At 41.6% G+C, this 22,966-nt stretch overlaps 1 protein-coding gene across 2 annotated transcripts in view; it reads right to left on the reverse strand.

Annotated features, from left to right (window-relative positions):
- Window positions 1–22,966, reverse strand: part of ARHGAP30 (Rho GTPase activating protein 30) — a 128,419-nt gene that overhangs the window by 72,673 nt on the left and 32,780 nt on the right. For both annotated transcript variants that reach the window (XM_086945416.1, XM_086945417.1), the window contains exons 2-4: window positions 15,459–15,561; window positions 743–887; window positions 390–472 (exon numbers count right to left, since the gene is read on the reverse strand). In XM_086945416.1, the coding sequence (XP_086801542.1) occupies window positions 390–472; window positions 743–887; window positions 15,459–15,561 (331 nt within the window). The remainder of the gene's footprint in view (window positions 1–389; window positions 473–742; window positions 888–15,458; window positions 15,562–22,966) is intronic.

The following is a 22,966-nucleotide window of genomic DNA, read 5'->3' on the forward strand; positions in this document are numbered from 1 at the left end:
ACTTATAAGTGGCCTCCTCATGTCTCTCCCAGTTAGAGATTGAGACGTTGATTTTTCGCAATTTTCTTGATTTTGCAGTAGACTAGCACAGATTTAGTATCAATAGAATCGCTCCTTTAAAATATATCTTGGCGTGAGGCACATTTGTTTTGCATCACCGCTTTACATCGCATCATTGATATGACAAATGATGCGTGGTACCAAAATATAATTGTAGAATATACTTTAGCATAAATTATGTGTCTAAGTATCATGCACAAAAGTATCAGGCCCTTGGAGTTAAATTGAGAAATCTACACCTTATGGGACAATACTTCAATACTTTTGTGAATGAGATTTAGAACATAATATTTTTGCCACAACTGAAGCTTATCACCACTTGTTATTACCTGTAGTGTGGGGGCGGTAGCTCCTTCAATACTTCCTTGATTTTCACAAGCCGTCCTTCCTCCATCTGGATAGCTACAGCATCCTAGTTCAGAGAAACATGTTGCAAAGAGTAAGCATCCAGGTTCCCATTGTGGTATTTTAATTGAAAATATAGTGTAGATTCCTTCTTAATTAATAATTAATGACTAATAATCCCATCTAAAGCGGATGGCAGGTACAGATTGAAATGATGGTAGGATTGAAATAGACACTTTTCACAGCAAATGCATAATCTCCCTCAAAATCAATGTAATTCTAACGTACAGATCAGGGCCACCCACTTACAGCTGCTTCAACTGCACTATATACTTACAGCAAATTTGTCATATAGCTGATACGTGAGGAGTGGATTGGGAAGTTCTCTGAAGTAGGCCTTGCATAGGGAGCTCACACAGTGAATATCCTGTAGATAAATCTCCTTATTAAGATCAGGGCTACGTTCCATGTCAAACTCTTGCCTACGAGGTAAGGTGTGAAAGTGAGTGGTTATTGATTTACATTTAAATATTATTTATTGCTTCGCAAAGCATTCCACTTCCATTTTACTTTTTATATCAGCACATGAATATAGAATCATACATATCTACATGCATTAGGCATGAGAAACTCAACCATACCAGGCATGGAAAATAAAGCAAGACTGTCACTGAAGATGATGTAACAACATTTGTCTTGCTCTTATTGCCTCTAGAGATTGGTACATTGGCGAAGCATTGCAAAAAACGGCCCAATGGTTGTCTTCCACTAAAGAATCACATGAACAAGAGGGAAAAGTCAAACAGAATATCCATGGTTTCCCAAAAGAGAAAATATATTTTTCTTGTATATTGAAAGCTATGAATATTTTTATAGCACTATCATTCAGGTTAGTCATACATTCTGTGGAATTTCATCACAAATCACCCACCTTTGTTGCATGTCTGAGCCTGGCCATCATCAACCGAGGTCATACTAGCCAACAATGGCCTTTAACATTTGTTTTGCTTTGTTGCAACATTGTCCACACAGGAGAATTATATTTAATGAACAGTAGGATTATTTAAACCTATTGTTTGCGTAATAGAAATCTGCCCCTATTGCATATAAATGAAAAAAATGGATTGATGGTTAACTATTGAAAGCCTCTCTGCATTTGAAGAATATCATAGAAATTGTTTTTGTAGGTTTCTGGGAAACAGTACGTAGACTCGAGAGCTGGGACTTTAAAGCCAAAGCAGCATACATAGCAATTTTCCGATTGCTCAGTCCGAGATTCCTTTACATCTATTCTTTGACAACCCTTGCATGGATGATGATGGAGTGGGCTAGGATTGAGGTGCATTTACTCCAACTAGGGAAAATGAAACCTTGGGAATGGGAGATGATTTGCTTACCATAAACACACCCTGGCGGACTATCCCTCTCAAACAATACCATCTCAAACCTAGACGTGCTACACCTGGATTATCTCATAACAAAGTGGAAGCCCTGTTCAGCTCTATGCCACTGCAACCAACAAACCTTCCTACCCCAAAATCCTGGTCATTCTCAGCACAAGCGTGTTCCCCATCACCATCCGCCCTCCCAGACCACTCCCCACCTCACCTCCATCCAACTCACACAGTCCGAACCAAAAGCAGCAAGCATACTAAACTACATGCTCCTAAACTGTCAGTCAGCATCAAAGCTTGCCACTGAAATAGCAGAAACCATTCTACTTCACAAAATCAACCTATGCTTTCTGACAGAAACTTGGCTAAACAACAAATGGATCTCCTCACCCCATTAGGTTTCTCAAAAATCCATTGCAATTGCAAAGATCGCTCCGGTGGTGGTCTATCAATCTTACACAAAAATGGTCTCCACCTTACTCCCTTCCACACAACTGAATACTCAACCTTTGAATACCTAGGATAGACTCTTTCCTCTAAAGGTTGAAACCCTTTGTAATTCCACTTCATCTTTCACTCTCTAGGTGACAAGCATCAATTCCTAGAAGTATAAACGGACCTCATAACTCAAAACTCCTTGAAAGATTCCACAGACATCCTCCTGGGAGACCTAAACCTACACCTAAATGATACCAGTGTCACTACCGTACAAGCACTAGATTCCCTCCTAGAAGTGAAAGGTCTCACCCAAAGCTGCAAAAGGTAAACCCACAACAGAGATGTGAACCTTGACACTATCCTCTCCTACCACAATGGCATATCCTTCCATTCCATCTTTCCCATGGACTGGCCTGATCACCACCTAATTCTTTTTGACCTGCATGTCAATCAGGTTATAAAGAAACAAGGGAACACTGAGAGTCTGAAGGGACCTAGGGTATAAAATATGTTGTAAGAGACATTGGTCCCCATTAAGTAAGTATGGGTATTATTATACAGAACAACACAATGATCTGCGAAGTTTTACATTCAAAATAGAGAAGTATTTATTTAAACAAACAATCAAACAAAAAAATTATTCAACGAAGTGCAGTGGGTAAAAACAGGATTGGAAATCACCAGATTTCAAAAACCAAACCTCCTCCATTCCTCAACATCATACAGATGCCTCCACTAAACGTTGTGAAGAGTTTGCTAAATGCTTTGCAGACAAGATAACAAACTTTGAACTCTCGTTAAACCTCCTCCTCCCATCGCCATCCACTCTCATACCCCCTCACCAATTAAGGTCGATCTCTAGAATTCAAACAGCTCAGAATACCAAAACCACAGCGTCAATCACCTCCATCCAAAAACAAAGCAAACTGGTCCGAATTTTCAACCATATCTGAAAAGGAAATTTAGGGAAATACTATCCTCCTTAAAGCCAACTCTGACCCTCTCCCCTGCTCCCTTGTCAAGAAACTCAGACACATCATCGCTTCAACCTGGACTAATACCATAAACTCTCCTTATCCAGTGGGTGCATGCCTACTTCCCTTAAACCTGGCCAAATCACCCCTCTTAGCAAGAAGCCTGGCTCCGACGACCTCAATAACTACAGACCCATCACCAACCTCCAGCTACTTGCTAAAACCATCAAAGTATGCATCATCTTTCAATTAAACAACTAGATAGAGAAATTCAGCTTACACAACACATTTTAATCTGGATTTAGGAAAGGTTGCAGTACAAAGACCGTAATTTTGAACAACACTGAAGACCTACACAGATCCCTTGATGGAGGGGATACCTGATTCCTCATCTTCCTGAACCTCTCACAGGCCTTTGATACCGTCAACCACAACACTCTTCACAACACCCTCGCATAATAGCTGGCATCAGCGGCACTGCCTTACAATGGTTCTCATCATACCTGACTGAAAGATCTGACCTAATCAAAATAAACAAGTGCACATTGACAGTAACATCAGTCACCTTAGAAGTCCCCCAAGGATCAATCCAATTGCCTACCCTCTTTAACTTCTACATGGAACTTTTTGCACAGATCCTGAAACGAGACAAAATTGCCTACCATCTTTATCCAGATGAAACCCAAATCTGTGTCAAAATGACCTCATGCAAAGACATCCAATATCTCAGCAACACTTTCTCCCTGATACTCACTGTCAGCGCAGCGGCCAGACTGATCTCTCTCGAGAGACGATTCGATCACATCACTCCCACTCTAAAGAAACTCAACTGGTTACCAATTGAAGCAAAGAGTATATGCAAAACAGCCTGTATAACAAACAAAACTGTCTATTCTAGAAACCCTACCTACTTCGATAACAAACTCACTAAAGCTGACCAAAAACGATGTCTACGAAGCCCCAACACCCTTCTCCTCATCCCTCCCAAATTCAAGAAAACCAAATCCCTCACCCGATCCTTCTCTGGAAACGCCCCAAGAAGTAGGAATGCCCTTCCTAAAGAATGGCATGACAACCAATCCTACTTTCACTTCAGGAAAAGCTTTAAACTCTCTCTTCTCAACAAATTCCTAAACAAATCCACCACATCTAACTGGCATGACCCACCTAGCACCCCATACAACAAATTCACTGATTACTCTGACCTTGTTCCCAAACCCCTCCGGATACCCCTTCCCCACCATATACTTTATTAATATTTGCTCCCCACCTGTATCCATCTCCTGTAAATGAACCCTGTGTATCTGCTTCCTGCCCTAGATTATATGACTTCTGAAATTTGCTGTAAAAGATTCACATGTAACTCTTGTAAAGCAGTGTCCTATGGTCATAGCTCATGTAATCAATCTACATGTAATCCTTGTAAAGCGCTGTGATTCCCACAGGTTTAATTTGGCTAGTTTCTTAATAAATAAAATCTATCTATATATATATATAAAAGCGAAAGTATGTCTGTTTGTCCTTTATGCATTACTACACCATTCATCCGATCGGCATAAGAATCCGTGCTTCTCACATGGACAACTGAATGTGGCCAGCTCACGCGTCGGAAAACCTTCTGATTTATTCGTGTACGTACCAGACGGAAAAACAAAAAATACCGTGTATCCACAAGCACTCGAATAAATAAACAGAATTAAAACAACACTTTAAAATGTTTTCCATATTAAAATGAATAAGTTTCAATAAAAATTACACAATGTAAATTAAATGTTATCATAACAAGTTTCCTTAAATTTCCTTTTTTCTGAGATCGCAGCAACGCGCGACGGGTAAGCTAGTAAATAAATAAATGGAAAAGTCTGACCAAAACTCAATACCACCAACTTTATCAAACTCTATACCCTGAAAAACAAACAAAGCATCCAAATCCACCATGCACACAAATCATAAATCAACAGACATAAAAAATTAAAACTAAAAAAAAAGGAGTTGTAGCCCATTGGAGTCCTTGGTAGAAGTCCAGAATTTTTCAAATCAAAGATATAGTTTTAAGAAATGGCGAGGAAAGACACTGCTCACAAAGCACTAGGGTAAATTGTGATACAGGGTACGAGAGGTCAATCAAAGAGGCATAGGAACAACAAACACCTAGAATACCTTATGAAATTCTTAGGTGACGGATGCTAGACTAACCTACGTGTGGGCAGGCAGCGTACATTCATTGGCACTATGGCCTAAAAACATAAGAAATGTGCACCAATCCTAACACCAATACATGTGCAAACAAAACCCTACTGTCTCAAAGGCAAACAAGTGATACGAAGCCAACAATTGCATGGTACAGTGATCTCAAAGGAAAACAATAACTAATGTCACATGAGACAGTATCAGATGACACCAACTCAAAGCAATAACAAAATTAATTCTCAGGTGGTTTTAGCTTTTCTAGTCTTATATGTAAACCTCAAGTTGTGTGGAGTAACATTCAGTCTCTTAACAGCATTCTTTGAACTTGTGCCTAATATCAACCCAGATTATGACTATGTCATCTGTGTACTGGAGTCATATAATCATTGTGTCTAGACAATACAGACAATTTATCTATAATCTTGGATGGAACACTGGAAAAAGTCCAAAAATACTTTTAGAGCTCATTAGCAATCAGTATAACGTGACATTTATACATGAGATTACCTAATCAAAAATTGCCTTTTTGTGCATTAGCATTCACATGAAAATCAGAAAATACAGATAACATTAGACATTAAGACAACAGCCACAAGCAGCATAGTATATGCAGAAAGCTACCACCAGAAAAGTTTGAATTAGAATATGCTATAGGGGGAATTCTTCAGACAGAAGAGAAATTAATTGTTCCACTGAGGATGATTTTGAAAAACTTAGTTTGGGAATGTGAAGAAGATTTCAGCAAAGACATTTTCCTGGCATGCAATCAAAAATGCATTAGCAAAAGAAAAATAAATAAACAAAAACAATATCTGTTATTTGGCAAAGCAGAAAGAGCAAAATGAGACTTTGAGAAAAAGATCATATAATAATAACATGTACCAAATAATGAACATATAAGAAATATACTAAGTAAATATTGGCAATTAATTTGTGATGACCCATACATTATAGAAACATTAGTTACAGAACCAACTGTCATATATGGAAAATCCTTTAAATTTATTTTTTTCCATTGTCATTTCACAAAAAAAGGGTCCCATAGATATGATTAATAAACTTTCAGACTTTTTAAATGAATGAACGAATGAATGAAATTGGATCTTATACAGCGTGGACTTAGCCCAAGGGCATCAAGGCGCTAAAGCAGACTATACACGAAGGAGGGAGAAAGAGTTAGGCTATAGACTGAGTGAAGAGCCATGTCTTCAGGGCCTTACGGAAGAGTGAATGGGAAGAAAGTCTGGAAAGATCATAAGGAAAGGAGTTCCAAAGTTTGGCAGCAGCCAAAGCAAAGGCCTGGCCACCCCATCTAGCCTTCCTAAACCTTGGCACTATAAGCAGGTTCTTATCCGCCGACCTGAGTTTCCTAGAGGGAATGTAGCGATGTAGAAGCGTCTTAATACCTTCTGGACCAGAGCCAAAAAAAGCCTTGTGAACTAGGCATAAGGTCTTAAAAAGAATCCTGCAATCAATGGGAAGCCAATGCAACGCCCTCAGAGAAGGGGAGATGGAATGAAATTTAGGTAAGTTCATCACAAGCCTGGCACCGGCATTCTGCACCAGTTGCAGCCGCTGAATCAGACCTCTGTTGATGCCCAAATAAAGGGCATTGCAGTAATCCAATCTGGATGTCACAAGAGCGGCCATAGCCTGTTTACGGGAATCCAGTGAAAGATAAGGAGAGATTTTCTTTAAAGTTCTATTGATCCCGAAGCAGGTGGAAACTGTCCTGCTCACTTGCCGACTCATGGTGAGAGAGTTGTCCACCAAAATGCCCAGATTTTTTCCAAGTGAGACAGGACAGGGAAAGGCACCCAACGAGTCAGGCCACCAATCACTGGACCAGATATCCAAACTGCTGCCAAAAATCAACACCTCAGTCTTCTCCACGTTTAGTTTCAGGAAGTTTGAGCTCATCCACGATGCAACTGCTTCCATGCAGAGCTAGAAGTTGGAGGATGCATCTCTGATGTTATGGGTAATAGATACCATAATTTGTGTATCATCTGCATAGGATAGAACCTCCAAACCAAACGATCTCACAACTTTGGCGAGCGGGGCCACATACATTTTAAAAAGTGTCGGGCTCAGGGAAGAGCCCTGAGGAACTCCGCACACCATAGTCTTGGGAGCAGAGAAAAAAAGGTCCAAGGTGCACCATTTGGGTCCGATCATTCAGGAAGGAGGCAAGAAGTCCCAGAGCTGAGCCCCCGATCCCTATCTCCCTGAGGCACTCTACTAGCCTCACAGGGGACAGGGTATCGAAGACTGCTGTAAGATCGAGAAGAATAAGCAAGGTAGTATGGCCTTCATCCACCTGCATATGGATATTATTGAAAACCACCGTAAGAGCCGTTTCTGTACTATGCAGGGTTCTAAAGCCGTGTTGTGAGTCATCCAACAATTAATGGTCACTCAGATAGGAAGAGAGGTGAAAATTGAGATGCCTTTCCAGGATCTTAGCCGGGACCCGGAGCAATTATATCGGACGATAATTCTTAAGCTCCACCGGATCAAGGGAGGGCTTCTTCAACAACGGTTTTACCACTGCCATCTTCCAGGACAAGGGAAACTGTCCATCAGCGATAGCCTGATTCAGAGCCACAGTTCAGTGTGGAATAATAGCATCTCAACACCATTTTAATATCTTGAGAGGGCATGAGTCTAACAGAGAGCCCGACTTAACCCCTTCCAGCAAACTACCCGTGTCTTTGGACGCTAGTAATGGGAAAGTAAGGAGAGTGGAAAGAGTTTCAAAGGACGTCAATTCCTCCATTACTGTAGGTGAAGACGAGGACTGTCCTATATTGGCAACTTCAAGAGCCGAATAAATGTCTCTGATCTTATTAGTAAAGAAATCGGAGATTTTATCACAGAAAGACTGTGATACATCCACGATCTGAGATAATGTCGGAACAGTAAGGGAATTGATAACCTTAAATAATTCCCTTGGAGATGTAGACGAGTCCATCATCTTTGAATAATAAAACCTTTTTTCTTCCAAAATAGCTTCCTTGTAATGTTTCAGAGAAATCTTGTGGAGTTCCCTGTCTGCCAGATCAAACTTCGAATGCCATAACCTTTCTTGTCTGCGGCAGATTAATCTCAGTTTTCTGAGTTTCTCCGAAAACCAAGGAGCAGAAGGTTTTATTCTAGCAGAGTAGTGCTTCCTAACTGGAGCCAAAATGTCCAACGCATCGGACAATTTTTGTGACCGCTCCATAGCTGCCTGATTAACATCATTGTGCCTAGGGGGAGGGTGGTTATCTAACAGACTAGTAAGGGCCTCATTCGTTATACGACTAAGGTCTCTTCTTTCCACCCAATGTTTGTGTTCTGAGATAGTTTTACTGGATGAGCCACTGCGTAGATAAAATGATACCGCAAAATGATCCGACCAAGACAAAGGAATTGAATCTCCCACACTAACTCGAGGGTCATTAGAAAAGATCCCATCCAGGGTGTGATCCGCCACGTGCGTGGGGCTCCTGACCAACCGAGGTCAACCCCAGCCATTAAAAATTTCAATAAGGGATTGAGTGTCCCTACAAAGAGAATTATCTAAATGGAAGTTAAAATCACTAAGAAAAGTAAAATTCAGTCTATCCAGGATAGACTGATAAACAATGCACAATATGTAAGAATGGAACAAAACAAAGACATTTGAATGAACAAACAAATTACAACAAAGGTGCTTAATTGTGACAGCAGATCAGTCATTCATGCTGTGCAGCACCCATGTAGCATGTTACATATCGGAAAGTGGACTGAGCACACCGGATGGTATAGATTCAACTTTAACTACAAAGGATAGCAAGTAGGTAGCCCAGTAGAGGCTTTAACATAGTAAAAGATTCCTATGTGTTTATTGTACAACTTGCAAAAATTGGATGAAAATGCTGTTTTTAATAAATTAACCAGTCATAAAAACTACTAGACCCAAGTTGTGTTGAGACAGAAAAGGGAAAATATGAGATCCAGATTCCCATAAACACATCCCAATATGGAAACTAAGAATGGGCTTACCTTAACTTGTTGAAGTGAAAATATCCATATGTTCATTTAAAAAATCCATATGTGTGTGAACGAGAAGAATTATCCCCTAAAACCCCCTCTTCCAGTGAAAGTGCCACACTTTAGAAAAGCTAAAAAGACCTAACCAATCAAGGATCCTAGGAAATCATTTTGGAGAAGCAGGCCTCATCTACTTCCAAAGGCATTCCCATCTCTCTCCAGGGGAACAGGTAAGATTTTTATTTAGTAGATATTGTGTCTGCAATAAATGTCCGAAACACAGAAGATATTACCAATAAAATAACTCCCAGCCTCAATCATATTTATTCAAGTATCTGTTATAGTGTTCTATGATTACATATCACAGACAGCAGGCAACATATATGCACACTGTACTAACATTAAGGTCTTCTCAACTTTAGTTCAGGCCCAGGAAAGTTTTTTGTCATAGAAAAAAACAAGTCTGGAGGCAATATCAATCAATCATTGACACTTATAAAGCGCGCTACATACCCGTAGGGTCTCAAGGCGCTGGGGGGGGGGGGGGGGGGGGGGGGTGCCGCTACTGCTCGAACAGCCAGGTCTTCAGCTTCTTCCTGAAGGAGAGGTGGTCTTGGGTCAGGCGCAGGTCGGGAGGGAGGGAGTTCCAGGTCTTGGCGGCCAGGTAGGAGAAGGACCTTCCTCCTGTAGTCGCTCTTCGGATGCGGGGGACGGCGGCGAGGGCGTGGTTGGCTGATCGGAGGTGGCGTTTGGGAACGTAGAAGTTGACTCGGCTGTTGAGGTAGCTCGGGCCTTGGTCGTGTAGGGCTTTGTGTGCGTGGGTGAGGAGGCGGAAGGTGATTCTTTTGTTGACGGGGAGCCAGTGAAGGTCTCTCAGATGTCCGGAGATGTGGCTGGTTCGTGGGATGTCGAGGATGAGTCTGGCTGAGGCGTTCTGGATCCGCTGGAGTCTCTTCTGGAGCTTGGCGGTGGTACCGGCGTAGAGGGCGTTGCCGTAGTCCAGTCGGCTGGTGACGAGGGCCTGGGTGACGGTCTTCCTGGTCTCGGTGGGGATCCACCTGAAGATCTTCCGTAGCATGCGTAGGATGTTGAAGCACGCCGAGGAGACGTTGTTGACTTGCCTGGTCATGGAGAGGGAGGAGTCCAGGATGAAGCCCAGGTTGCGTGCATGGTCTGTCGGTTTGGGTGCGGTGCCCAGGGCGGGAGGCCACCAGGAGTCGTCCCAGGCGGAGGGTGAGGAGCCCAGGATGAGGACCTCCGTCTTGTCCGAGTTCAGTTTCAGGCGGCTGGTCGTCATCCACTCGGCTACCTCTTTCATCCCTTCGTGCAGGTTGGCTCTGGCGGCGGCGGGGTCGTTGGTCAGGGAGAGGATCAGCTGGGTATCGTCGGCGTAGGAGATTATGCTGAGGTTGTGTTTGCGTACGATGGCCGCGAGGGGGCTCATGTAGACGTTGAAGAGGGTGGGGCTCAGAGATGATCCTTGTGGGACGCCGCAGATGACTTCGGAGGCCTCTGACTTGTACGGTGGTAGGCGGACTCTCTGTGTTCTTCCGTCGAGGAAGGAGATGATTCATTCCAGCGCCTTGTCCTGGATTCCGATGTTGCAGAGGCGCCGTACTAGGGTGCGGTGGCAGTATAGTTGTTTATGTTAGTAACAAATTGGACGTTTAGGACTTGCTAAGATAAAACAACAAAAAAACACTGTGAACACTGACCCCAAATTTAAGTCTTATCAATGAATACAAAAATAGAAAGTACATCCAAACCTTTATACAAAAGCGAACTGGTGATTCTGTGGTGGATTTTGAGAAATCCATACTAACCTTCCATAATGTAGGCACATCCTTTCTTTTCAACTAAAGCCTAACTCCACTTTCTACCTAGACCTAATTTTGGGATACCAAAATAACATCCAAGTCGGCTTACCCAAATAGTGGCAATAAATGAGCATAATCAACTTTGTGTTAATCATGAAACACATTTCAAACAGAAATAAATGTAAAAAGTAAGAAATAACCTAAAATTATCAACTGAAAATAGTCCTATGATTAATTAAGTTTTTTTCCACTCCAGAACTTGTCTTTCAGAAACACAGAACAAGAGTGTTATAGTCCCTAATAATTACAAAGTAAAGTAAGAACACCAGAAATTCTAGGGTCCACAAATCACACATAAATCATTATAACAACACTTACGAGCTGTTTGATAAGAAGGAATGTATCCCTATTATTCAACATAGATTATAGCCTGACTTGACCATCAACATCAAATCACTTTATTCGATTAATTAAAATCATAAAAGTACACAGATAAATCACATTCAATATATACAATATAAAACAATCAGATGGTAATAGAGAATCCATATGATAGTAAATAACTTGTTCCATATATGTACAGATAAATAGGGCTACAATAAAATTCATAGTTCAGTTATACTCTGGTCTCTTAATTTCTTACATCTTATGGCTGCAACAAGATAACTAGCAATATTAAAAATGTTCCATGTGTTATTTAGCAATTGCAAATACATTAAGGCAGGTTTAACCTGATGCAAACCCAAACCTCTAAAAAGTGGGACAATAAACCCTTTCCTAATCGATGAATTATGTTTGCAAAAGAACATAAAGTGCATAGAATCTTGGAGTGAATAATTATCACAGTCACAAAATGCTGCCTTTTCAGGTACTGACCATCCCTGATATGAACCCAGTAAAAATGTATCTGATTGAACCGAAATTTAGTTAGCAACCAGCGATGGTAAGGCTTTGTTACCACTTTTAAATACGGTGCAATAGAAGGGGTGGTGACTAAAAGGAAGTGGGATCTCACCGTGGGCTTAAGTAGTTCCTCCGACTCCCGCTCCTGGAGCATTAAGGACAAAAAATGTTTTTTAACCCACGATATGTCACCTTTAACAATGTTTTCAGGGAAATCATAGATTTCAGGCCGCCCTAGTTTCACAAACATTCTTTTGACATATGAGAGCCACTTTATTTGGTCTCCTCGATCTAAACTGATACAATCTTTTAAAATACGGTGGTTTAATGTTAGCTCTGGGTTAAGCCAAGTTTTGATCCGGCAAATAAGAGGGGCCAAACCAATCAGATCACCAACAAACCCCATCCCCAGCTCCTGATGGACAGCAAATGTTGGCGTAGACTGAGGGATAGATAAGAGGCACCGAAACAGTTTGTTTTCAGCCCTTTGCACATCATCCATCGGGATGTAACCCCATATCGCGGCACCATAAAGTGTCAGTGCAAGACATTTGGCTTTATAAATTGCCAACAATGCATCAAATGGTCTCCCCCCCGAGGCGGTGTGTCAAATTTAACAAGGCTGATCCTGCTCGTACCAGAGCATTCTTTTCCGCTAACCTCTGAGGGATCCAGCTACAGCTGTTGTCAAACAGGACCCCCAGATATGTAAAAACTCTTACTCCTTGGACCTCTACCCCTCTGCAATAAAATGTTTTTGGTTTACTCCTTCGGGGGCCCATGGCCATGACATGGGACTTGGCGGAATTAACCACCAAAGCCAGCGAGGCCATGAATTCCCCGAAGGAGTTCAGCAGCCTCTGTAGTCGTATCGGGGTGTGTGCTAGTAGTACGGCGTCATCCGCATATAGGAGGACTGGGATGGTACTGCCTCCTATACGCGGGACATCCAGGGTAGCGGTTTCCAGGCTTTTCTCTAGGGCATTAATATATAGTATAAAAAGGAGAGGGACCAGGATGCACCCTTGCCTAACCCCTCTCCATGATTTAAAGTACCTAGTGCAGATACCATCTTGAGTCATCCTGACAGTAGTATATAAATCCCGGTGGAGATCTGCCATAAAACAAACCAAACTGGGATCGATCCCCATGTCCAGTAAAATTGCCCACAGCTTCGACCTATTGAATAGATCGAAGGCTGTGGACAAGTCCATAAAACCCAGGTAGACAGACCCCCTACTGGCCACTGTGTATTTGTTAATTAATAAATACAGGTTAAGACACTGATCCACAGCGAATCTGCCCGGCCTAAATCCATATTGGGATTCTATAAGGATATTTTTTTGTGTAACCCATTCAGACACTTTAGACAGAATAACTTTACCTAAAATTTTGACAGAGGAGTCTATAAGGGAAATGGGCCTGTAACATCTCTGGTCCCCTCTCTGTCCTTTTTTAAAAATGGGAATAATGGTGGAAAGGGCCCATGATACAGGGAAGCCATGAGTAATAGCAGAATTAAAAACTTTTTTTTAAATTGCAGCCCAAAATGTAACAGTTCCCAAGCCTGACTTGACCAATACACATCACGCATTTACAGATTTAGGATCAAAATGCACTATTCAATTCTTCTTCACAATCTTGGATAAGCCAATTGTGAATAAACAAAAATCGTGGTTTAAAAAGCCCAATCTCTACTAGTCATTAAAGGAAGTTTATGAAAGGCTAAAAGCCACTAGAGAAAATGACATACTTGAGTGTAAAGCTAGTTAGGTTGAAATCGCACTCGAGCCATATAAAGCAAAAACAGAATCCACCGCAAAGTGCATCATGTGATTCATCAAACGCTTTCTGTCAAGGTTACTCTCGTATCTCATAAGTAGACTAGTTAAAACATGTGTGGCAGAACTCTGGCTCTCAAAACAATCCACAAGGGTTACAACAAAGAGACTTGGAAAAGCTGTGTCTAACAACAGAGATGTGCTAGCAAGACTGAAAGATGAATGCACCTATTAACTACAAGGCCAACAATACTACAAAGTAGTCATGAACTAGGCAGTAAAATACACTCATCTACAAAACATTAACTTAAACAATATTTCATATGTTGAGTTGATAAAATCTAAGCCAAAAATGAAAGCTAAAGCAAGATTATTGATGAAACTGGTAAAGAGTTGGACAACGATGATTAGCCAGTCAATGCCATAGGTCAGAAAATGATTAAAGGAGAATATACTACTGAGGAAAACTGAAGGGACAAATCAAATTGGTCCCCTCAGGGTGATTCCATAAAGAGAAATATATATATGCAGAGTTCCTCCCAGATGTCAAGTGTTGGCACTGGGAACTCTGAACAGCAAATAGCCCATGGCTCAGAAGAAGAGTTTGTAGGAAGTAAAAGGTCAATGTGAAAAAAGATTAAGCTCCACGTAATAACTATATCACACCCTGTGGCACAAAGAGCATAAAAGGAAAGTGATCAAAAGAGTGATTCAGAGAAAGAATACAAAAAACAATTATTAAAATACTAGTATGATTCCAAGAACGGCGGTAGCTGATACAACAACACATATTACTTTAAACATTTCCAACATCTCTTATGCACATACAATAATATTGGCTGAAAATTAACTGAAATCTATTCCCTGGCCAGAAGTCATAGAAAGGTAGACTGCAAACCAAACTTTTAATGTGCTACCTGCCCGGATTAAGAAAATAAGAATATAATAGCGATTGTAAGGCTAAGGAAAGACCACTGGATTGCCCAAGAATATAATAGCGATTGTAAGGCTAAGGAAAGACCACTGGATTGCCCATTTGGGGAGAACAGCCATAAAGAGGACATTCAAGACACAACCAAATTCTGCCTATCCTCACAGTCCTGATTCCATTGTGAAAGCCTCCATTTTATTGCCTAATTGGCTTATCCAACTGCAACACTTTCCATATACCTCCTTCATATAATCCCATATGAATTAGGTTGAAGAAAGGTCAAGAAAATAGTAATGTGACCGAGCCATCATTTATAAGTGAATAATGTTGCCATGGAACTCAAGTGAGAACAACAGGGATAAGCTTCCGACCAACATTAAGTATTTTATCCATCCTATACCTGCTGGTGAAAATTTTATTTTGTAAGGTCTTTTTGAATTGCATGGAAAGAAAATGCAAACTCCACCTCAAACTCTACTTGGTCTTGTATACAGACTGTTTAAGTTTTCTCTGTCTAAATAGAAGTTCCCCTCACTGGGTTTTTCCAAGAACCTCTGAGTCTACCCGACAAAAATTACAAAAGTATGTTACTTAGTCATGAACCTTACCTTAGTCTTTGGATGTTGGAGGAGATTCCAGAAAGTCTGTAAATACCATCCACTATCCCATGTTGCTCGACAAATTCTGTGCAGCTCTTTAAAACCTGAGGAACTGAAGTAAGAGTGCCTCTGTTACCAGACAAAAATACACAACTTCATTGTGTATTAAAATTTCAAATCATGTATATACCAAACCAGGTAAACAGAGCATAGGCTTTTAAGGGGTTCTTGGTATCTCGCCAAAACAGATTTTTACTATTACCTTGTCAAATGCACCAAAATAAATGTCATACAAACTCTTCATGGGTTCCATGTCACACTCCACAATACTTCTAAACAAACAAGTTTCTATTTAAATAGTTATCATCAAAATTTAACAGGGAATGGGTATAGTGAATAGCAATTGCAGAAGAATTTGATGCTGACAAAATACTTCATAAATTTGACTATCATGAAAGGTATGAATAGGTTCTAACAGAGAGGAAACAGGTTAAGCTACTTGATCAGTCAGGAAATGTAATGTTGGTGAGTGGAGCAGTTATGTTGACTCCCGTTTCAGGTGAGCAAAACACTTTGCAGGGACTTGCTTGTAGGTTAGCGCGTGTGAAAGATGGTGGCTTACATATGCTGTATGATAATGTCATCCAGCCCCCCTCTTACACAGTCTGTCCAAGTTTCCAAAGCTGCTCAGGGAAAGAAATATTGCACTGTAGGATTCTGACATGGAAAAAGTATTGGAAGCCGTCTATCTCCCCACACCTTTTTGTCCATCCAACATATGCATAATATATGTTACCATTTCATTTAAAGATCATAGATCTATGAAATGTTCTTAAACTATGTAAAATATTTTGTGCCCTTCCGGACATGATTTAAAACACAAACTGTACAAGAAATTGAATTCACAGATGCTTAACAACAGTTCATATCAGCACAGAATAACATGATCACATCACACTCTTTTCTAGGAACAAAACAAAACCAAGCCCTACACAGTCTTACCTTCTTCAATTAAAAAAGCTCTATGTATCTGATGATACATTAGTCGCCCAATCTCACTAATTGATGCATCGTGTAAGATACTGGGTAGGGTCATTTTAGCCAGACTGGAAACATGGGCAGATTTGGTGGGCCTTATTGTGAATTCCCAATATGGGTTCAGAAAAGGCAAAGGAACTGTCGAACAGTGCCTGAACCTGGCCCTAATCATAGGGAAGTACATGAAGGCAAGGAACTCCTCCATCCACCTTGCCTTCATGGACCTTTCAAGTGCATTCGACACTGTGTGTCGGAGCAAGTTGTGGCAAATGATGGGGGATATGGGCTTTGAGGAACCCTTGGTCACCTTGCTCCGTAGACTGCATGAATCAACAACTGTAGCCATAAGGTTCGGGCCAGGGGGGGGGAAAACTAAATCTATCCTCTCAACTGAGGGCGTTCGACAAGGATGCATATTAGCCCCTTTTTTGTTCCTTGTGTACACAAACGGCCTGGAAAAGTACCTGTTGGACCATTGTCACGACTTCCCAAAGGTCAACGGCAGGAGCATACAAATGCTTTCTTATGCCGACGACACGGTACTTATGACACTCACAGGGAACAGCATGCAGCTCTGTCTTGATGCCTTTCACAATTTCATGTTGGACCTAGATTTGAAGGTAAATTTCACCAAATCCTTTGCTATGGTCTGTGGCCCAAAGGGGACCAAATCCAGAAAGTTTGTAGTAAATAATTCTACCATTGAAAAGGTAGAACATTTTTAACTATCTGGGAAACCTTTTTAATAATAAATTAAGTTGGGCCCCGTTAATGAAGACTCGAGTCCAGAGCGCTAGTCGCTCTATAGAAGGTCTGTTTCGCTTCTGTGGCAAATTAGGTCAAAAACCTGTTACACATCTAAAAACCCTGTACAAATCAAAATGTTTGTCGGTAGCTACTTATGGGGCTGGGGTTTGGGGGACTGAAAGCCCTGACACAATACAAATCATGGAGAACAAATTTATAAAGCGTGGTTTGGCTATTCCATCAGGTTCATCAAATAAATTTGCCCATGATGAAATAGGTTTGAGTTATGTGAGTGACACCATTCGCCTTTCACCCTTACTATTATGGGGCAAAATATGGCTATCAGAGGACTTACAGCTTTCTAGAGACATCCTCCGGGACTGTCTAAAACTGGAAAATAGGAAACAGATTCCCTGGTTATATTATGTCAATGAAATGCTCCATAAAATAGGTTTGGGTGACATTTTTGATAACCCTGAAAAAAATACAGGGAGACATTAAAACTGTCATTAAATCATGTTATTGGAAATCCTCACTTGTACATTCCCCGGCTAGGCCTTACGGTCCTATGGTTACTTTACAGCATCAGTTTTACTTAACCTTCACAACTCATGTGCAATGGCGATTCTACCTGACAAGGTTTAGGTTAAACATCTTGTACTTTCTTTTTGCGTTTCCTAAACAAGGGGGTTGGTGTGAGAGGCTGCCCCCCTGTCCCTGTAACAATAAAGCTAGCCAAAGCACGATGCATGTTGTTCTCTTTTGTCCCTTATATAAGGACCCGAGAATTAGGTTTATTAAGCCCATTCTGAAGGAGAAGCAACCATGTCATTATAATGAGGGTTATGACTACTTGTTATCTCTGTCATCCTCTGGTGTTTGTTGTGCGATGTTAAACTTCATACGAGTGTCACTCTTGATTAGAAAACGGTATGGTTAATTTGGCCCCAAGAACCTCTGTCTTTGCCCATGTATATTGTTGTATTGTGACTTTTCTTTCCTTTGCCCCCCTTGATGTATACCCTAGTATGAATAATTTATGAATTAACACAAATTGATTGAAAGTAAATGCTATGGGTCCTATATGTGATTATATTAATTAATGTGTTTTACCAGTTTAGTGTTTTAATTTTAAGACTGTTTTTTAAAAACAAATTCTAAATCATCAAATCTAAATGTTTGACTTTTATGATTCTTTTCCGAATCGAATAAAGTTTTTGAACCGAACATTAGTCCTAACTGATCTGCTGGGAGCTTAGTCCAAATCCACCAGGGAGGCAATGTAATTTCCCACTTACAAACACAGCCATTTGGTACATTTCAGTTAAATGTGGAATGAGCAGAGCTTAATAAACCTCTAAGAAATCTCTAGCATCCTTGATGAGATATAACCTTTCTGTAACGATTTTGCTGTATATATTAAATGGCAAGCTTTTGCTCAATATTAATGACCAAATTTTGTTTTAAAGATGTCAGACTTCTAATCAGGAAAATTGATCAGATGAAACAGTTGTTTTAAATCAATGGCTCAGTCAATGAACTTCCTTTGGCCATTCATAATTATGTCTGATTTTCATATTATCATCCCCTGAGCGAATCTTTATTTTGTTCATCTGCAGGATGTCTGAGTGTGGGAGTTTGCACCAAAATTGCAGACTCAGACCACCCTCATTCAAAACATTCTTATGCATTCCATGTCAAGATTTACATGGATTGCATAAGGATGCTTTGAAATGAGGGTGCTCTGAGTCCCCAGATTTTAGTGCAGACTCTAACACTCAATATTGGGCACCTCCTAAATCCAGTGGGAAGCATTAATGCAATTGTTGTGATCTTCTAGAAAAGGTTGCCCTACAAGCACTCTATTAACCTCAGGTAGCCAACATCTGGGTGTCCTGACCCCTACTCCTTTTTTTATAACCATGTTTTGTTGTTTTTTGCAAAAATAAAAACATTCTGCAATACTGCATCCTCCCAGGCTCCACCTACCCCATCTCTCACAGATACTCATCCTGTTGGGATGTTTCTCACATTATATTCATCAACCCAAAGTAGCTCCACTAGCCCCCCCCCCTTAGTTTGTCATGTTTTTAGGACAGCCTCAAGCGATATATATCTAGCTTCTGTTTGTTTTGACCACCAGTCCAGTGCTAATCTCCACTTTGAGCCAATATCAGTGTCAAGCCCACTAGCGTGCACTATCCCTTTGAGCCCTGCAGGTAATCTAGCAGCCCCAGCAATGCCAGTCTAGGTGACAGCCTACACAATCTTTCCCTAGAAGTTTACAATGATTGGACAAGCTTGGGCATAACCAAGTAATTTGAAAAAAATCACCATTTGATTGTGCACGTCAGGAACACCTTGGCTCTGGGAGCCAACCTGCATGCCAAAGGTGGCGTTATAAGTGATAGTTCATGTGTAGGTATTGCAATTGAATCAATCGAAAATAGGAGGAGATTGCAATCTTTCAGGGCACCATGCGAGCTTCTTTCCAATCGGTGTCATCAAGGGGGAGATGATGTAGCCTTACGGCTAGAGTGGGTGACCTCGAGGCTGGGAACCCGGGTTGGTGTCTCTGCAACGACGCTCAACATCCTGTGATTCTGGCCAAATTACTTAATTTCCCTGTGCCTAACAAAAAATGAACGTGTCCATTTGTAATAAAATTGGTGCTCATGTAAAGCGGTCTGATACCCGATGTCTCGGGTCTAGTTCGCGCTATAAACCCACCCCCCATTAAAAAGGGTCCAATCCACTGTTCCCATTTCTGTTTTTATATCCCCAGACCTATCTGTAGCATTACAAATTAATGAGCAGTAAATCTGAGAGATTCCTCCAGGGCCCAGTCTGCCCATCATTAGCCTAGCTTGTAACAGGTTATATTCAAGCAGATCAGAAAGTCAAGTCTGGATGGGTAACTGGCGGGCGGGTGCATGGTAGAGCTGCAAATATTTGTGAGATTGAGTGTGCAAGAGACAAAAGTGGCTCTGCAGCTCATTAAAGGATTTCATTTGGGATCCAAACCATTCCTCGCCCAAGGTTGTGATCCCAAATGTATCCTTTTGAACAAATCCCTCCAGTTTAGCTCTGTGATTCAACCAGTGCCCGTGCCATAGCGGTGCGTGTTGCATTTGTCAATTGTCCCAACCCATAAATTTAAGGGTGCAGTGCGAACTTCAAAACATCGCCTCTGTGATTTCAATTGTGTGGACTGGAATGGGACTTCGTATAGGAACCTCATTGTATTTTCCAGACCGAGTAGGGCCATTTCCATTCTGCTCTTATACACTTATTGCTGACATTTGTCAAGGACAATTCAGTGGGTTGATTTTCCCTCTGAAAGGACTAAGGCTGCAACCTATGTGAACCAGATATTGGGGACTGAGGGTGGGTAATTCCACAACACATAGAAATCGTGGTAGTAACATTAAAAAGAGGGCCACTCTTCCCAGGACATGTAATGGGAATTTAGCCCATTTGTGGAGATCGGTTTTGCTTTTTTTAAGAAATGAGAGTTAGACATCAAATCGGATTAATCCAGCTAGAAGTCTGATTGCAATGGCAAAGAGGAGGGAGATTGGGCAACCCTGTCTATCTCCTTTTTGAACTGGAAAGACAGTGGAGAATGCCCCGTTTATGAGAACTTGTGCTGAGGGTTCCTGGTATAGAAGTTTGACATATTTGCCAAATTTGGGGCCAAATCCAATACATCGGGGGACCGGGTCCAGATAAGATCAGTCCACTGTGTCAAACGCTGTCTCAAAGTCCACTGGGAGGAGCCCAAAAGGCCAGGCACATCCCAACGGCAGGCCAACACCGCTTTGACTCTTCGGATGCAGTAGTGGGTGCTATGGTTGGGCATAAAGACACATTGGTCCGGTTGAACAAGTGTGTCCAGAACTCATTGGAGTCTGTTCATTCGCTAGTGCTTTGGCAAAGATGTTCATCTCTGTGTTGGCCAGTGAGATGCAGTGATAAGAAGAACAGCCGTCTAGAGGTTGACCCACCCTAGAAAGGATCACTATGGTGGCAACATCATGCTCTGGGGGAAGGAACCCTTCTGTTCGCATCTAAATAGAGGTTTAATAACAGTGGAGCCAGAATATCTTGGAATTTAAGGTTATACTATAAGGGAAAGACCTCTGTTCCACTGCCACAGAAGCAAAAAACCTCTGAGGTGACTTCAGGGTGCAGTTGGAACTTCAAAGCAAGACACAAGGCTGAGAACCCAACCAACAAGAGATGAATGAAGAATCCGGAAGAAGTCAAGGAAAGACTGGAGCCCTGGAAAGGCTGGAATATTTTTGGTGGAGCCAAGGAAAGTCTTAAGCACTGAACAACACCACAGGAGACCTGGAGCATTGTGATGCAAGTAGAGAATGAAAAACCCTTCCTTTGTAGGTCCAGTAGAGGATTTACACCACAGGAAGTTGGGCCACAAGGTTGGATTAGGAATCTCCTATTGGAAGTAATGGACAAGGTGCCATCTTCGACCAGGCAGCATTTCCTATCCCAGAAATCCTCTCTAGAGGATTCTGGGAAGAAGAAGGAGGAGATACACAGAGATGCCAAGGCTTCCTCCCAACATGTCCCCAAGAAGAGAGCCACCGTTCAAGAGAGAACATGGCAAAAACTTCAACTATCTCATTGGTAGTGTTAACAAGGTGTCCTGACTGGTTTGTGTCACCAGAGATAATTCTGGACCCAAACTAATTGGTGGCAAGCCAATAAAGGAGCTTTCTGGCCATGTCCTAGTGTTTGTATATATTTTTTTTAATGTTCTTCAGCATTGGTGAGCTTTGTCAAACACAAGCTGCATCTGCTTGGCTCTATCACCCTCCATTTGCCGGTGGAGTGTTTCAGAAGCATTTGCTATACATCGCTATTTGAGGCTGCAATATATTACTTTCACGTGTGGTGATCTAGCTGTATTTGGCTTTTTCAGCCTGCCGGAGGTAGGTTTTCGCAATCTCCCTAAATCATAGCTTTACTAGCTGTCCATAATGTACCCTCCGATGTAGCTGAACACTGGCTCATCTCAAAATAGAGTTGAAGTGCTGTATGTATGTGCTCTGTGAACTTCTAATCCATGAGGTACCTAGCACTGAGGCACCAAATCGGTCTCTTATATGACTCAGGTGTCCCAACACAGAAGATGACAGAGGAGTGGTCCGATATCCCCATGGGCAGTATTTCAGCTCCTGTGGTATGGACCATGTCAGACGCTGGTAGGAGTAGTAGGTCTATGAATGAAAGGATTTTAACTGATGCTGACATGTGCATGTACTTCCTTAAGCCCACATGCCGGCTCCGCCATGCATCACAGAGCCCCATAGAGTCCCTCCAGGACCCAAGCTGCTGTGATCAGTCAGGCCACTGTTTAGTGGGAGGTCCTGAGGAGTCCACCTCAGAGTTGGGTATTGCATTGAAGTCACTTCCTATAATCTTGGCCCCAGAGGGAGGTCCGTAACAACGTCTGTAAGGTCATGGAGGCTTTGTGTGGGTATTTGGGGAGGTATGTAAATACCTGGGATATTGAGCTGTTTCCCTTCCAACAAACCCTTGATCCCCACGTATCGCCCCTGGGAGTCAAGGTGGGTCTCCCCTGCTCCTTTTCATACTAAATTACAGTTACTTAAAGATGGTGGAAGCTGAATACAGCTTCAAAATGAAATTAAACCAGACTTTTGGAAAACCAGCTTTGTGTATACTTACTGCTGAGCACAATAATT

Source organism: Lissotriton vulgaris, chromosome 12 (genome assembly GCF_964263255.1).
Source record: "Lissotriton vulgaris chromosome 12, aLisVul1.2, whole genome shotgun sequence".
NCBI classification, from domain to species: Eukaryota; Metazoa; Chordata; class Amphibia; order Caudata; family Salamandridae; genus Lissotriton; species Lissotriton vulgaris.